This window comes from Sorex fumeus, unplaced genomic scaffold, assembly GCF_029834395.1.
Source record: "Sorex fumeus unplaced genomic scaffold, SorFum_2.1 ptg000054l, whole genome shotgun sequence".
Classification (NCBI taxonomy): Eukaryota; Metazoa; Chordata; class Mammalia; order Eulipotyphla; family Soricidae; genus Sorex; species Sorex fumeus.
Window position 1 is genome coordinate 40155963 of NW_026606111.1, and position 18533 is coordinate 40174495.

At 41.3% G+C, this 18533-nt stretch overlaps 1 protein-coding gene across 1 annotated transcript; it reads left to right on the forward strand.

Moving 5' to 3' along the window:
• Nucleotides 1–761: 761 nt before the first annotated feature.
• GJA1 (gap junction protein alpha 1) lies at nt 762–15529 on the forward strand. The gene is made up of 2 exons (XM_056125127.1): nt 762–944; nt 12606–15529. Exon 2 carries the CDS (start codon nt 12622–12624, stop codon nt 13768–13770), a length of 1149 nt encoding a protein of 382 aa, XP_055981102.1. The 5' UTR covers nt 762–944; nt 12606–12621; the 3' UTR covers nt 13771–15529.
• The last annotated feature ends 3004 nt before the right edge of the window (nt 15530–18533 follow it).

The window sequence follows — 18533 nt, forward strand, 5'->3', positions numbered from 1 at the left end:
CCTTATAAGAACCAGGCCACGTGACTCAGCTGTTATGAACCCCGATGCAGAGTGCAGCTAGGGTGGGCAGTAGAATTGATGGAAACTCTCCTAAAGCATCTAAGCACATTTCTACCATCATCTGATAGGAAATTCTTCTGTGGTTCTGAGGAATGGAAGGTCGATTTGGATTTGGAATAAGCATAGCAACACACACATCCAGTTTTTAGCATATGGATAATCTGTCTCTAAAATCCCCACCATTTTCTTTGTTAACTGTCCCCACTTAAGATTAGAAAAGGAGGTAGCTCCTCAGATAACTCACTCCCACCCACCTCAAACTGCACTCACCGTGGGCAACCTGAATCAAATTCCAAGTGGCTAGCCTCTTTCCGACCCACCGTTTTCATTGACTGGAATAAATACACACACATTCTAGAAAAGTTTGAAACAACAAATGCACTTTTTTTTTTTTTAAATCATCCCTGTCCTTTGGTGAAACGAGCATCAACTAAAACCTGCCACTGTTATCTGTAAAAGCGTAACCACTGGTAGAGGCATCCCCATCCCCAAAGCTGTTTGATTTTTCCGGTCAACAAATTTAAGCGAAAATTTCTCAGACCTCCCCGCGCCTCTGGGCCTCCTCTCCCCCACCCTTCCACGTTCTCGGGCCGGGCTCCAGTCCTCTCCCCGCCTTTCCTCCGACCCGCCCCTTTCGCCTGGCCCCTCCTCCTCGTTGAGTCAGTGGCTTGAAACTTTTAAAAGCTCTGTGCTCCAAGTTAGAAAAAAGCTTTTACGAGGTATCAGCACTTTTCTTTCATTAGGGGGTAGGAGTGAGGAAAGTACCAAACAGCAGCAGACTTTTAAACTTGAAACAGACAGGTCTGAGTGCCTGGACTTGCTTTTTCCTTTTACTTCATCCTCTAAGAAGTTCAATCACTTGGCGTGCCTACTTAAGAGAAAGAGTAAGTTTTTTTTTTTTTTAAAAAAAACGCTTTACCTGTATTCCTCTCTTTTTCTACAAGTAAATCTTTTCTCAGGTCTTTAAAAGGTGGGAACGGAACTTTGATCTGACACTGTTTAAGTGGAATAGGGAATTTGAAAGTGTTTCTGTAGTTTAAAAGTTAAAAGTGAGCCTATGTATATTTTTCCTGACTTGTTAAAAAGTTTCTATGTATAGTGCAACAGGTAAAAAACTGAGATTTAGACCTTTCTGGTTTAAAAAGGAGCGACTTTACCGCGTAACTGGTTCTTCATTCTACTTTTAATTCTAGTTTATTTTCGTAAACAGAAATTGTCTGTATACTTTGTAACTGGGGGTGGGGGGGTGGGGGGCGGCTGAGGGGCCTGAACTGGGAATTTGACTGACAATATCACAAAAATCAAAGTGCAAATTTGCTTGGCGTGCTGGCTATAGAATTCTGCACTCGTGCTTTTTCATATGGAAATCAGGATTGATGTTCTATAGGCTTGCGGAGCACACTTTTCACCGAGTGCTTTGTTAAGACCCTGTGGTTCCTTGACTTGCACGTGGTCCCTGCCTAGAATTTCCCCCAGTAAACAAAAAGGTATCAAAATGAGAGTTCTAATGTTGAGTTTTTAAAGGACACGGAAAATAGTTACTTTGTGTTAACAGCCACTAAAGGAAAAAAATTAGAAATGTGAGACCCTCAGAGAGCCACCTTTTATTCGACCACGCTGGCGATGTAGGAGATGAAATCCCCAGAATGGGAGGATGGTGGTTACTTTCAAAGCCATCGAGGCGGTGAACAGATGTTTAGGAAAGAGCGTATGCCAGGGGGCTTTTCCAAAACCTTAGCTCCTGCTCAGACAGGAGCTCCTAGAAAGAAAACGGGAAATTTCTTAAATTGCGCCTTTGCGCCTTTAGAGAGAGCTCACCCCCGTTCCCCAGTCTTCAGAGGATCCGAACCTGAGATTGGAAAGCTCTGGGACCACTTGGAGTTGGGGGGTGGGGGTGGGGGTGCCGAAGAGCTGTCGATGGGCATAATAATACGATGAAACTGGTTCGTGTTCTCAAGACTCGGGGTCCCCCGGAGCCTTAAGGGGTCACATGCATTTTTGTAAAGCCAGCCATGCAGCCAGGCTTTTTTTTTTTTTTTTTTTTTTTTGGATTGTGGTGCCCGGGAAGAAAAGGCGCTGTTGCCGCGCCACAGATTCAAGGACTTAGTTGAAATTCTTGGTGTGGCCCGACAGCTTGAAGGATCTGCCCCGGAGAAGGCTGGAAAGCAAATCAAAAGGAAAGCCCTAGCGGAGGCCGGGAGCCGGGGCAGGCGCCTCCTGCCATCTTAGCCTGGGCCCGGGCTTGGCCCGGGTGTCCCGGGATGGTCCCTCCCTTGCTGACCGCTCGCACCCCGGGCCGCCGAGCCCCGGCCGCCGCCGACTGGGCGAAGAGGCGAGAAGCGGGCAGGGGAGGAGGGACTGGCGTGCCAAACGGCCGGAGAGCAAATAATTCAATTAAACGTGTCAATCTAATTTCCCTTCCCTCTCACCCTATTCACGCTGTGCTTTTTTTTTTTTCCTTAATTCTCTTATGCTTGTTGAATCCTCCTGGGTAAGCCCGGTTGAAGAAACCTGAGTACCTTGGGAATGATCAGGCTTAAACGGCACTGCTAAACGCCCCTTGGAAGTTCTCGAAACTTCCCAAGAATGTGACGGAGCGCCCCTTGACGAAATTAGGAAAGAGCTAATGACGTGTCCAAAGGCAAATCACTCCGAGATTCGGAAACTTTGTGAATTCCGAGCAGCGGATTTGCCCACACAATATCCTCTGAGATATCAAGTGTTTATAGAGCATCACTGATAAAACTTACCCTCACCCTTCCTTTAGCCAGCGTCTCCTCCCCACCCTGGGGCTCGCCTGTGTTTTTCTCGCAAAGTGGAGGGTTGAGAGGAGAATTGAAAATTGGGGGGGAACAGTAGGCGAGACATCTTCACTTGGAGGGGACTTGAATTTTCGTTTGCTTCAAAGTAAAGATGCTTTAGCTTCACACTCCGGAGACAGGGCACACCTGAGCTCAGGCACCAAGTGACCAGAGGCGGTTTTAAAAACAAACAAACAAACAAACCACAGCCTTTACTGGAATTCTAAAAACCTAAGCCTACTACCTACTTTTGTACAAGGATTGTTGAGGATCAAAGGCCTTTGTAACGTAGAAATTTCTTGAACTCCACCCCCAACAATGACACAAACCAGTTAACTAGAAAATACCGCTTGGGAAGTGTAATTAATTAGGCAGGACGAATTGAACTCCAAATCAGACAATGACAGGAAGAGTGTTCCGGTCCTGGTGGTGTGTTACGTTTTGTGCAACGCTTTGTCCTTACTCAAATCAGGGCCGTTATTACCTGTTCTTTGTCCGGGAAAGGCAGAGGTTGTCCTTTGCCTCTACTTTCTATTCTGTTGAAACATGTTCCACTTTTTTCTGATACCTTCTATAGTTTACAAACTACCATCGCCGCGCCATTCATTGACTTCTCATTCCTTCACAGCTGAGCCTCCCTGGGATACGAGGTTCCAAAGATCATCTGTGGCGAGCATCTAATCTAGAAGGGTGTGTTTTCAGATAGAGTTGTTTTCTTACTCAGATGCCTCCAATTCCTGCACGGAGAAATATGGAAATCTCTTGTTTGTGTTTCTTCGTTCTTTCATATGATCCAGAATATTATCCTAGTTGAGTGTGTGCCTCCTGCCTTTTTATATATGATACCCGAGGGAAGGGAACGATAGCAAAGGCACCAGTGATTAATACCTTCTACTCCACCTTTCCTGTTGTTCGGACTTCCCTTCGACATACTCTGCTGTTTTTGAGTAGAACGTTGCAGCAAATCCACTCTCACCAGTTCAACTCTGGAGAGAAAAGTAATTATCTAGTGTTATCTTTAATGTCAATATTCAGTATGGATAATTCAAGTTAATTTCCAGAGTTTCTTTTCCCTGACCTTTGTTTTCATCCTTAAGATAGCTGTTTAAATTCTCCACCCAGCCTGTAACTGTGTACTGGATCTTTTGCCAAAATTAAGACACAGGCCTTGGTGAGTGAGAGAGAGAGAGTGTGTGTATATGGCTTTGACCTTGACCTTTTCTATAGTCTCAGTAGCCACTTTTCCCTAGCTTGCCAAATTTCTAAGGAATGTATCTTTTGTCGAGTACATTAGAAAATAACAGTAACTAGGAAAAGGAGAGGGTTTTTGTTTTTTAGCAGTTTCTGTGAGTTGGAAGTGCTCAAGAGGGTAAGAATTTTATCATTTAGAGAAGATGCCCCCAAATGTGGGAAGAAAGGCAGGACTGTCATGTTCTTTTCTCCCTACCAAATAACAAAAAGGGTAAATTCATACTAATCTGCACAGGATTACTAGAATAGCTTCGTTACCGAAAAAAAAAAAAGTCAAAAGTTATATTTGGCTATAATTAGGGAAATGTTGATAATTTTTTTGTTGCTATTTCACTTTAAAAAAATGTCAAAGTGAGAAAGAAGGAGCTGTCTTTATGTGTAACGATTTTTTTTTTTATGTTTTTGGGTTTAGGAGCCACACCCAGTAGTGCACAGGGATCCGTAAGTAGTGTCAGGGACTGAACCTGGTTTGGGCACTTGTAAAGAGTCATAGCTACTGTACTATTTGCCCAGCTCCAACTAAAGATCTTTCATTTTATTTATTTTTGGGAGGCCAGACCCAGCGATGCTTAAGGGTTGATTACTCCTGGCTCTGGACTCAGGAATCACTCCTGGTGGGCATCTGGGGACCATATGGGAAACTGGGGATTGAACCCAAGCAAGCTGTGTGCAAGGCAAGCACCCTATCCACCCTTTACAGTGCTATCTTTCCAGCACCATAAAGATCTTTGAAACAAATAATAGTTCTTTTTGTTGTTTTTTTTTTGGGGGGGGGGCACACTTGGTAGTGCTCAGGATTTATTTCTGACTCTATACTTGGGAATCACTCCAGGGACTACTTGGAGTACCAAGGATTGAGTCCTGGTCAGCTGTGTGCAAGGAAAGCTTTCTATCCTCTGGACTATAACTCAATCCCTAAGTGAGTTAAACTTTTATCAAGCTCTCGCCCACTCAGAGCTTTGTGGTGTGAGTTATATTATTCAAAGTTTATTTATTGAAGAAATAGACCATTCTTAATATACTCGTGAAGGTCATAAGAGTGTGTTATGACAAAATAATCAGGCTGTTGAATAAAAAAGTAGTAAAATTGGAGGTGAGGTTGGGGGCAAACACCATGAAATGGTAGAAATATTTTTGTGATTTGCATCAGTTTATAATTGAAAACATGACATTTGGACTCTAGCTTCTGATGAGATTTTTTTTTTTCTCTTTTGTTTCCAAAATGGCCACAGTGACTTGTTAGCTGGGGAGTTGAGTGACTGCTGTTGAAGTTGGACAGGGGCGGGTCTCCCTTCCCTCTAGTAGCTCATCCTCCATTTCATCTCATTGTCCTGTGGAGCCAGTGGTGATTGACAGAGATGGAAGAGAGGCAAAGGAGAAAGGCTTACTATAGTAGACATTGATATTTGACTAGGTTCTTTATACCATAGCATTAGGCCAACTATCCAAATTTAACGAGACAAAGATTGGAAATTTGAGCTGGTAACAATTTCCCTAGTACCTGAATCAAGTCACTTAACTGCCTTCATAGATTCCGCAGACTATTTGTTCTTGCAATATATTGTCATTATGACAGTCAGGTTATATGTACATTTGGATTACTGCAAAATTGGGGGAGCGGCACATTTCACAAAAATCTTAGCCTGTAACAACATAATGGTGACATTGAACAAAAATCCATAATACCAAAGCCAGAGAGATAGTACAGTAAGGTCCTTGCCTTGCATGAGACTGGACTGGGTTCAATCCCCAGTAACCCATATGGTTCCCCAAGCACTGCCAAGAGTGATCCCTGAGTATGAAGCCAAGAGGAGTCCTTGGGACTGCCAAATGTGCCCCCAGCCTCCCCCAAAAATATCCAGAAACAAAAAATTTTGTCCATGACACCTGGAATAAATCCCAGAGTCTTTCCATTCTTGATAACAACATCCCCCACCAATTTCAGTATTGCCACTTAGGAATCGTGCAAATCATGTGATTTCTACAGTTCCCTTTCAGTAACTCTCACTTGAAATTTTAATAATATACTATGAAATGATGACAATACTTCTTACTTGAAAAGTTTCCTTTTAAATCGGTTTTAAACTTGGAGGTTTGGGTATATGATTACAATTTAGTGAGCCCAAAGAGAAAGCTTTTGTAACCCTGGTGACTTTTGTGGTGCAGGTCCCATTTGATTCCATGGAGATCATTCAGCATCCCTTACTCTTTAAGGAAGACAGCAGTGAGAAAAACTCCATGGAGTGTGTATGTTCTAGATAAAGAAAGGATATAATAGTACTTATCGAGGGGGAAGACAATAAACAGGTGAATAAAGAATATGAATAGAACAATGTCCTTTTAAAAACAAAAACAGGACATAGAAAATGACAGGACTGGAGTGCTGTCTGAGGTGAGACGAGTATAGAGACCACATACACACACACACACACACACACACACACACTATATATATATATATAACCACTTAGATAAAACTACTGATGGTCACAGTGGATAGCTTGATGGTTTGGCTTTTCCTTCCATGTCTTAAGAATCATAGATTGGGGGTCTGGAGCAATAACTCAGCAGGTAGGGCATTTGCCTTGCACGCAGCTAACCCGGGTTCGATTCCCAGCGTCCCATATAGTCCCCCCAAACACTGTCAGGAGTAATTCTTGAGTGCAGAGCCAGGAGTAACCCTTGAGCATTGCCAGGTGTGACCTAAAAAGCCAAAAAAAAAAAAACTTAGATTGGCAAATAGGGCAAGTGTCACTTAGTGAGTGACATGAAATGTGAAGAACAGAAGTGACTGAGTGAGACAGGTCATCCAATTTTGGAGAGGAGGGGATTTAATCTTGATGGGTGATATATGGGTATGTTAATTATTTGCAAGCATGAGTATTACCAAAAAACATCTGGTATGGTCACAGAAAAGAATGGTCACAATTGATTCTACTCAAGACATTTACGACGAGAGACAGGGTTCTTAGTGAATTTTCAAGAAAAAAAATTAGGAGGCTTGACACTTTAGTTTTGGGGTTTAATTTTTTGATTTTAGAATATTAGAAACACAACATGGGATTTCTTCCCTTTCTCTTTAAGAAATGGGTCACTTGATTTATTTTTTAAACCAGGAACTTCCAAGGACATCTCCTAGTTTTTTGACTTTGTAATTTTCTTTCAAATATTAATGACTTTTTCCATCTTCCTGATACTATCATTTTTTAAAAGATAGATATTGAGTCCCTGCTTTAGTTTCCAACAATCGTTTTTATATTTACTCCATTTTAAATTCCAATCCTTAAGTTATAAGTGTCTCAGGAAATCCAGTAAAATTGAAAGTAAAATGTTTTCTGATCCTCCTAATAATTATCAGGATATTAATAACAGGGAACAACTTAAACTGCAGTTCTGGCACATGATTTGTTTTTAAGACTGGCCAGGGCTGAAAACAGAACAAGTGGGTAAGTTACTTTCCGTGCATGGGGCTCACACAGTTTGATCCCTGATATCACATATGGTCCCCAGCACCACCAGGGATCACTCCTGAGCACCACTGGGTATGGCCCACAAAGACACTAGCAAAAGGGACAGTCTAATGTACTTCATTGAAAAATTGAAGCTAAGGGACAGTGACAGAAAAGAAGGGTAAAGTTAATGTGGATGACTCTGGGTTAAATCCCTAGAACCACATGATCTGCCAAGTGCTGCCAGGGATCACTCCTGAGCATAGAGCCATAAATAGCCCCTGGGCACGGCTAGATATTGTCCAGAAAAAAAATTAATTTGAAGCTTTATTTTCATGGAAAGCAGTAGGTAAGGGCACAGTGACAAGCTTTCTGTCAATGGTGAGCCCTACACGGCCACATAACCCTCATGCTGCCTTTCACCCACTCTCCTTTGACCTTTCTGGAATATTCTTCCTTTCTATTTGAGAATTTCCTGACTCCTCACTCCTGAGCCACACCTGGAGGTACTCAGGACTTACTGCTGACTCTGTGCTTGTGGGTCAATGCTGGAAGTGTTCAGGGGACCGTATGTAGTACCAGAGACTGAAATGGGGCCAGCTGCAAGTAAGGCATATGCCTTAACTGCTGTACTATGTCTCGTCTCTGTGCCCCCTTCATAAATATTGAACAAGAGAACATTACCTATCTCAAGAAACCTGGGTTTGGTATTGTTTTGTTTTCTCCTGATCTGAAATCTTTAGAATTATCTGGACATTTAAAAAAAAAAAAAGAATTGATTTCCTCAGGTCCCAATCAGAGAAAATCAAATTAGTCAACAATGGTGAGTACCAGGAACATGTTTTTAACAGATGCTGCAGTTCAGAAACCACAGCAAAGGGAACTGAGGGTCCTCTGATAGAACACATCAGTGCGTGGAGCTTGGGGTGAATCTTTGGTACTCAAGGCACACGACTAGTTGAGAGGCCGTCAGGCATTGGCTCTTTTTAAGTAAAAACCTCACACAGCTCTTTGACTTGGCCTACAAATTTCCAAATGGAAACCTAGAGGTAAAGGCACGAATATATGTGCTGTAAATTTGCCTGTTGTGGTGACAGGTAATCTGAATCAATTCAGATAACTGAACTGTGAACCGTGTAAACAGAATTTGTTTTCCTTTTTGAGGGATATTGTTTTATCAACCAAGACTTTGTAAAATACAAATATTACTAGAGGATGATACAGTTGATAGAACATCTATTCAGAGCAAAATGAACTACCCCCAAAAGTAATTATTTCTGTTATCTCTCCTTGCAAATCACAAGCAGTGTTAAGTCATCACCTTCAATATTATCTGATGGTCTGCTCTCCACACTAGAAGTAATGACAGGTACCTACATGTTACAGGATATGAGGTGTCTAATTGAATAATTCATCTTATTTAGATGAAAGGGCATAACGCATTAACACAAATGACAACTGCGTGGGTGCTTAAAGAAGAGACAACTTTGCAATTTAGTTGATGGTGTATTAATAAAGAACTTCTATCTAGAGAACTGCCCAGTGACCCAATTTACATACCAGGCATTATGAAGTATGTAGGTAGAATCTTAGAATTACGTTAAGATGAAATTTTGTTTTCCATGATAAAAAGAACTTGGCATTTCCTACTTAGATATGTGTTGTTATTATTATTATATATTTTTTACTTTGAATAATGATGAAACAGTGACCAAAATGAAACCTTCTCAATGTGCCTGGTTATATTTATAAATATGTTGAGTTTGTCTTGAGCCCAGTCATTGTATGAATGTGATGAAATATATGCAGACAATTTATCTTTTTTTTTTTTTGTCTTGTTGTTTTACTGTCCTCCCCCCCCATCACCCCACCCCCGTCCCCACCCAATACACACTCACAAGTGGAGAATCTGAGCAAAAGCAGATGACTCTGGCAAAATCTTATAATTCCCTACAAAGAGAATTAAGGCCAATTTACACATCATCACATAGACACTGTCTATTGATATAGCTCCAAAAAATCTGTTATGTTTGTTTGACCCTCCTGGATTGTACTTCTTCATCTCAATGTAGTTATTTTCTGCTAAATTGTAGGGTTTTTTCTTTTACATTCTCTCACCACCGAACTGTCTATGAGGACTAAATTACTCCCTCTCACCAAAGCCTTCCTTTGGCTATCTAACTTGTCAACCCTTTGCTCTTGTTTGACTTCTTTTTATACATCAAGTACACTGCCTACTTTCTCACTTCAGAATCCAAAATGACCCTACTAAAAAGAAAAAGGAAGCTCCCCTTTTCTTGTGACTACTGGGAAGGCGTTATCTCTCTAAGCTCCCACTCTTCTAGCATGTTTGGCATCAGTGTCTGTGCTAAGATAACCCCCATCCACTGCTAATTTATGCCCCTGGTGTAGACTTAAACATTGTGTACCAGCCATCTTTTCATCTTTTTATTCCATCCAGGAAATCCCCAGCCAGGTTTCCTCTTTTCTTTTCTCCTTCCTTCCTTGCCTTCCTTTCGTTTCCCTCCCCTATTCCTCTCTTCCTTCCTTCTCTTTTCTTCCCCCCACCTCCTCTTTTTCAGCCAGGAAGGATAGTCATTAGAAAGAAATGTACTGTTGCGTTGTAAGGAAAGTCTCCATGGATATTTTCCTCAGGATATAGTACCAGTCGAAAAACCTTTTTATATTTATTAATACTGGGAACTTATTTATATTCAGGTAGTGAATTAAGCCTGCATATTTTTACTTTTTTGTTAGCCTATTTAAAATTTATTGCTAAACTCCTGAGCATTCTTTGCTTGTTTTTAAATATTAAATCCTTACTACTATATCCTTTTCTAAATTCTCCAATTACTGCTCTCTGAAAATTGGACTTTATGCCTGTCACATATTATTACTAATTTCTTCCTAGCTTTCAGCCCTCACCAAGGTTGTATAGATGAAAATCTGGGGACTTGTTGCTGGGAGAGGTTTGCAAACATGGGTCACTCCTACCTTCTGCACGCAAAGTATGTGCCCCAGCCGACCTTATTTTTTCAAATTTATTATTATTTGTGTGTGTGTGTATGAGAGAGAGATAGAGAGAGAGAGAGAGAGAGAGAGGGAGAGAGAAAGAGAGAGAGAGATGGTACTATGGGTCACATCTGTTCTGTTTTCATCTTTCTTTCTGAAAACATTTTTAACTTTAGCCCTTCCAGCTTTACTTTTAAAGCCAATGGTGTGGACTGGAGCAATAGTACAGTGGGTAGGGCATTTTTGCCTGCCATGCGCCCAACCCGGGATCTATGCCCAGCACCCCATATTGTCTCCTGAGCACTGCCAGGAGTAATTCCTGACGACAAAGTCAGTAGTAACCCCTGTGCATCACCAGGTATGACCCAAAAATAAATAAAACCCAGTGATGCTACATTAGAATGCCTTGGCCTTGGGTTTCTGACTGTACTGGTAGTGAATATTTTTTGTACCCTCATTTTCATCAGCTAGCAAAAACTGAACTCTAAAAACTTTTGGGAAAGCATCCTATTATCGCTACACACTTGTGTCTTTTTTCCCTCCCTCCTTCCTTTCCTCCCTTTTTTCCCTTCTCTCCCTCCCTCCCTCCCTCCCTCCTTTCCTTCCCATATTCAGCAGTGCTGGGTCCTACTTCCAGCTCAGTGTTTTATTTTATGGGTTGTTTTGGTGAGGGTTGTGGTTTTGGATATATTTTTGGCTTTGGGGTAGCAACTAGCAATGATCAGGGTTTACTCCTTGCTTTGTGCTCAGTGATCACTTCTGGTGGGCCAGGATGAAGCCAAAGTTAGCAGTATACAAGGCAAAAAAGACTTTCCCGCTATTCTATCTCTATCTCTCTATCTCCCGCTATTCAAGTACAGAGAATGTACTTGAAAGTGATCTTTTGAGTGTGGAATAGTAATATAGAAGGTAGACCACTTGTCTTCAGGCAACTGATCCTGGTTCAATCCAGGCCCCACATACTGTTCTTCTGAACATACTCAGCAGCAATAATCCTGATTGTAGCTGGGGATGTCCCAATTCTCCTCCAATCCCCCCCAAATTAATCACTGTCACTGTCCTCCCGTTGTTCATCGATTTGCTCGAGCGGGCCCAGTAACATCTCCATCGTGAGACTTTGTTGTTACTGTGTTTGGCATATCGAATACATCACGGGGAGCTTGCCAGGCTTTGCCATGGGGTGAGATACTCTCGGTAACTTGCCAGGCTCTCCGAGAGAGGCGGGAGAATTGAACTCAGGTCAGCCATGTTGGCTGCATGCAAGACAAATGCCCTAGCCGCTGTGATATCACTCCATCCCCCCAAATTAGTACTTTTAAATTTAAAAATTAAGTGGTATTTTTCTTATACTGTAATATAAAAAAACTAGCATTCTTTAAATGTATTGTACATTTAGTCTTTGTTTGAAAGTAGATTTCTGCATAGGAATTGTCAGTGAATACTTCACTACAGTATATTTTTCTCTTGTCAAGAGAACAACCTAACCACTGTTTAAAAAACAGAAGCATGAAAACTGGTGTGTGAATAAATTGTATTTGTATGCACAAGGTCAAGGGGTTGCATCGATGTGATGTATATATTTCTCATAGGGATTGTTGTTCTCACCTTAATTCTTAGATACTTCTGACTTTTAAATGCCCTGTATTAGCATTTTGCTTAGGCTTGCATCCGGGCACTGGTCTACCAGGCAAGACCTGTCCTCTGATGGATTTTATCTGATGGATAAAATAAGCAGAAGCACTTAACACAGACAGTTTCTCAAGTCATATGTGAGGCAATGGTTAAGCAAGTTATGCATCTTCACAGGTTAAGATTGCAGTTCACCAGCACATACCGTCTGTTGCTTTGACTGTATCTGAAGAAAATTGCATGTGGGACAATGAGACCAAATTGGACTTTTTGTTTATAGAAGACCGTTGGAAAACTTTTGAGTCCTTTTGCGATATTTTGATTCTCTGAAAGGAAGTAAAAAGTTAAACTAATAATTCTTGGTCTGATTATTTCAAAGCCTTTTTTGTTTGTTTCTTTGCAGGCTCCTCCCAGGCACCATGGGAGACTGGAGTGCCTTAGGCAAACTCCTTGACAAAGTCCAAGCCTATTCCACGGCAGGAGGGAAGGTATGGCTATCAGTCCTTTTCATTTTTCGAATCCTGCTCCTGGGAACAGCCGTGGAGTCCGCGTGGGGTGATGAGCAGTCCGCCTTCCGTTGTAACACTCAACAGCCTGGTTGTGAGAACGTCTGCTATGACAAGTCCTTCCCAATCTCTCACGTGCGCTTCTGGGTGCTGCAGATCATTTTTGTGTCTGTCCCGACGCTTCTGTACTTGGCTCACGTCTTCTATGTGATGCGCAAAGAAGAGAAACTCAACAAGAAAGAGGAGGAGCTCAAAGTCGCCCAAACGGACGGAGTCAACGTGGAAATGCACTTGAAGCAGATTGAGATCAAGAAGTTCAAGTATGGCATTGAAGAGCACGGCAAGGTGAAGATGCGCGGAGGCCTGCTGCGCACCTACATCATCAGCATCCTCTTCAAGTCGGTCTTCGAGGTGGCCTTCCTGCTGATCCAGTGGTACATCTACGGCTTCAGCCTGAGTGCCGTCTACACTTGCAAAAGAGCACCCTGCCCGCATCAGGTGGACTGCTTCCTCTCGCGCCCCACGGAGAAGACCATTTTCATCATCTTTATGCTCGTGGTGTCCCTGGTGTCTCTCGCCTTGAACATCATCGAGCTTTTCTACGTCTTCTTCAAGGGTGTGAAGGATCGCGTGAAGGGAAAAACCGATATCTATCACGCCTCCACTGGCCCGCTGAGCCCCTCCAAAGACTGTGGATCTCCCAAATACGCTTATTTCAACGGCTGCTCCTCACCCACGGCTCCCCTTTCGCCCATGTCTCCTCCTGGCTACAAGCTGGTTACTGGAGACAGAAACAATTCTTCCTGCCGCAATTACAACAAACAAGCAAGTGAGCAAAATTGGGCTAATTACAGTGCAGAGCAAAATCGAATGGGGCAGGCCGGAAGCACCATCTCTAACTCCCACGCGCAGCCTTTTGATTTCCCTGATGATAACCAGAATTCTAAGAAACTAGCTGCTGGGCATGAACTCCAACCTTTAGCCCTCGTGGACCAGCGGCCTGCCAGCAGAGCCAGTAGTCGAGCCAGTAGCCGTCCTCGACCTGATGACCTGGAAATCTAGACCCAGGCCCAAGAGCATCAAGATTCCACTGAATTGTGGAGAAGAAAAGGGTGCTGTAGAAAGTGCACCTTAGGTGTTCGTCTTGTTCCAAGTGGAGGTGGTACTCAACAGCCTTCATCAGGAGGCTTAGAAAACACAAAGACAATAGAATACTTGGGTTCCTTGGGGGTGTTTGGGATAGGTGGGTGGAGGGGGCGGGGTTAGGGGCGCTAAATGTTGGTATTTAATGTAGTTGATTCAAAGGACCTAAGTTCTAAATAAAAGTTGCATTAGGTGATACATAGGTAAGGGCTTTTTTTCTTCTCCCCCCCCCTCCAATTCTATCCTTACCCCTAAAAATAGTTCTTTTTATGTGAAAGAATGGGTGAGATATGTGGTTAAATCTACTTCCTTTTTAATCAAGACACGGAATAACTTTGGCCAGGAAACAGTGCTTCCTGAGCATCTTTGGTCTGGGGTGTTGTGGCTTTTGTTTTTGTTTTTGTTTTTAACATGAAGAAAAAAAGACAGGACTGTCCTTATGTCCCTGCTAAGACATTCCATTGTAAAAGTTTGCACTTTGAAGGCGAGCTTTCCAGGCCTGACCCTCTAGGTGGCAATGAACATATGCTACTACTTTTTAAAATCTTGGTTATCAGTTGAAAGTTCTGACAAGGCCCACAGAAAAAAGATTTTCCTTAAGTTTTTGAATCTCAGCAGTTTTGTTTTGTTTTTACATCCACTTGCATCCTATTACTGCCATCACTCTTCCATCATTCCTCAACTACTATTTACATTCATCAAATGGTTTCTATAAACATTTTTTAAATGGTTGGGATGTCACTTAACATTTTGAGTTAGTCAGGGAAGTGCAAGCCATGCTCAATATTTAATAATCACTTGTACGTGTATGTGTGTGAAGGGTGTATTTTATGTCATGTATTGGTACAGTGTAAACTCACAGATTTGAAAATAATGCACACACAGTGTTCAAATTTGAACTTTTCTCATGGATTTTGTGGTGTGGGCCAATAAATGGTGTTTACATTATGTAATTCCTGCTGTGCAAGTAAAGCACATTTTTTTTTCCTAAATTGTTTTTGCCCCATGTATCCTATTATGGATACTGGTTTTATTAATCTTTTTTCTTTTTTCATTTTTAGAATATAGCAATAATGCTATTGCTGAAACGAATGATTTCCTTTATGAAATGTAATCATTGATGCTTGAATGATAGAATTTTAGTACTGTAAACAGGCTTTAGTAATTAATGTGAGACTTAGAAGAAATGCTTAGAATGGAATATTACATGTGCCTAAATGAATTTTTGCAGCAACTGGTATTCTTGTTTTGTCCTACTTAATACACAGTAATTCAGAATTCATATTTTATTAAGAGTTGACAGTCTTGGGGTGACCAGCAAATTTGATGTTTGCACTAAGATTTTTATTTGGCATGCAAGAGAGGTTGAAAGAGGTTTCAGTAGTACACACATAACTAATTTATTTGAAATATATGCTAAAGAAATTTACCAGTTTCTTCAAATGCCTTTTTTAAACTCATCACAGATGATTAGTGAAAATATAGTGTCATACTTTTCTTTTTGCATGTCAGCTACATAAACAGTTTTGTACCCTGAGAAATACTAATTTGTTTGACATTCCATGTTAAACTACTGTCATGTTCGGCTTCATTGCATGTAATGTAGACCTAGTCCATCAAATCATGAGTTCTGGAGAGTGTTCTTTATTCAATAAAATTTTAATTTAGTATAAAAATAGGATCTGTACCTTGTGAGTTTTTGTTTTTTAAACTGCATCTGTCTACAAGAATTTCCATTGGTTCTGAGGATTTGGGTAAATAAGAATCAAAATCCAGAAATCTTTATTTTTGGTTTCTGGGTCACACCTTATATGTTGCTGGAGGGATGTTCCAGTTTGTGCTGGCTACTCCTGGTGGTGCCTAGGAGACCATGTAGCCCAGGAACTCAAACCTCAGCTTCCCACAAACAAGCACTCTCAGCCCTTGAGCTATCTTCCCTGCTTCAAAAACTAGACAGGAAGGTTTTTTTTTTTTTTCTGATTCTGGGTATCCACTCTGAATCCCATGACTTGTACTGTCCACTAAGTCACATCCCAGGTGCCCTCTGTACAACATTTATTTATCACCGCATTCAAACTGAATATAAAATGTGTTGCATCTGTAATATGATTTTAATGACATATGTAACGTAATTTAAAGTAGGGAAATTTCATATAGTATGCATGAGGAGTGAGCATTAAGGTGCATAATCTTCATGATTTTTTTTTTTTTTTGCTTTTTGGTCACACCCAGCAATGCACAGGGGTTACTCCTGGCTCATGCATGCACTCAGGAATTACTCCTGGCGGTGCTTGGGGTACCATATGGGATGCTGGGAATCTAAATCGGGGTGGTCGCGTGCAAGGCAAACCCCCTACCTTATATGCTCTTGCTCAAACCCTCATGATTTTTAGAGACATTTGTAGTGTGAGGATCAAGGAAAGGGTTCATGGTAGAATGCATACCTTGAGCTCTGCCACTGAGATCCTGTACTTAATAACCCAGTACTTTACAATAACAAATTCATACTTGAGGTAATCAAACAATCCAAGGGAGTAGAGTTCTGGACAGTTGGTATTATTTCTATAACTTTTATTAACTATTTTTTTGGTTTGGGAGTCACACCCCATGATGTTCAGGGGTTAAGCCTGGCTCTGCATCCAGGAATTCTTCCTGTTAGTGCTTAGGGTACCAAATGGGATGCCAGAAACTGAATGTGTTCAGTTGTGTACCCGCTGTACTGTCTCTTAAACCCCCAATTGCTATAAGTTTTTTAAACATAGCATTTCAAGAAAAATTTATTTCCATAAATGTCATTTAACAAAACAAGTAGATTTTATGGAGTGTAATTCAAAGACCCAAGTTCAGTTGTTCAACTAACTACTTAAAGTTTGGCAGTTGTAGGGAAAGTAGGGGTAATGGAGTAAGATACATCTTATGGAAATAGCCATCTAACCAAAATATTTCTCAATTTATTTTCCTCCTGAAAAAACATTTCTCAATTTTATGAGTTCAGAGTGATATTACAGCAGGCACAGCTTACATTGCACAGTTCATTTGGTCCTCAGAGCCCCAAGAGTAGTGAACCCTGAGCACAGAGTCATGATTAAGTCCTAAGCACTGCTGGGTGTGGACCAAAGGCCTTCATACCCCCACCCCCGCCAAAAAAAAAAAGGTTTCTTTAAATCTTGACATTATTCAAAATATGTAAGCATATAATAACAGATTTTACTTGGTTTTGATTTTTTTTTTCATTGTCAGGGAGCAAATCCAGGACCAATATAATTTTAAATACAAGGTAACTGCTCTTCCATTGATCTATATTTCTTTACCCCAGTATACTTTTGTAAATTTTAAATTTATAAATTTTTGTAACTTATGCAGTTATCCTCAGGGTTAGATGCCTGGAAAGAGCATGGACCCTCATGTTGAATCTCCACTTGGCTGAGACTCACAGGAAGGCGATCCTGGACTCCTGGGGAAAAGTCTGGATGTTCCCTGCTAGGATAACCTCCCTACACCCCCAAAAGAAAGGTTACCAACCACATGTAAGGAGCTTAGGAAAGTGGTGAGGATTCTTAAGCTGATGCCTCAGTTTCTATCTCCTGATACAAAGAGAATCCTTGCGGAAATTTAAAAAGTAGCACAACTAAAATTAGTTTGGTTTTGTTTTTGACCACACACAGCCATGCTCGGGGATCACTCTTGGTGGGACTCCAGGTTATATGTGGTGCTGGAAATCAAATCTGGGTTGGCTGTGTGCAAGGTCAGCCCCCTACAGGTTTTATTATGTCTCTAGCCCTGCTTTTCTCTTAGTTGACTGGTTTTTGACTGGTTTTCTCAACTGAAAAGATAATGGAGCAGTATTTAAAATTTACTTTTAGTTTGGGGGAAATTTTGCCAGTTTAGATGGTGATGCAGCTCTGTGGTAGAGCACTTGCCTTTTATGTGTGAGGATCTTGAGTTCAATTGCTGGCAGTAGCAGAAGTGAGATAAGTTTACAATCTTGTACTTTAATTGCGCAAATATTGTGTGCATCCACTTTCACATTTAAAAAACAATTGGAAAAGTGGCTGTAGAAATAGTACAGTGGGTAGAGCTGCCTTGCACATAGCTGACCGAATTCATTCCCCAGGGATACATGATTCCCCCTAAGTCCTACCAGGAGTGATGCCTGAGCACAGGGTCAGGATTAGGCCCAGAGCACTGCTGGATGTGCCTCCATCCCTGAAAAAAATTTCAAAAGCTGAACAAAAAGAAATTGGAAATTTTGCATCTGCAAGTTATAGAGCACATGGTGATGAAAATTTTACTCTTCACTGTGTTCTCTTCACATGTGACTCTTGAACATTTGAAATGTGGCTTGTGAGTCTAAAGCAATGAATTCCGTTGATTTTAATTAAATAGTCATGTATAGCTAGGGGCTACTGTATTGAGCAGAGCCATTATACAGTTAGCTGGTGGCGTGGGGGGTTGGGGGAGTTCAATATTGTGTGGAAATCATGTTGAAAACAGGCATAAGGAAAAGAAACTTCAAGGTCTTTTTATAGTCTTATAAAAGGCCAGTGCCCTTACTTGGTCCAGTGAATTAGCATTTTAGCTCCTGCAGGTCTTTATTAAGCTTCCAGGTCACCGGCCGTTCTTTCATCCAATTTTGAGAAAATTGCTAAACTTAACCTGCCCATGGTACTTGTTCCCTGCCC

Bases quoted from the DNA above. Each gene is read 5' to 3' on its own strand.
- GJA1 (XM_056125127.1), top strand. From the start codon at position 12,622: ATGGGAGACTGGAGTGCCTTAGGCAAACTCCTTGACAAAGTCCAAGCC.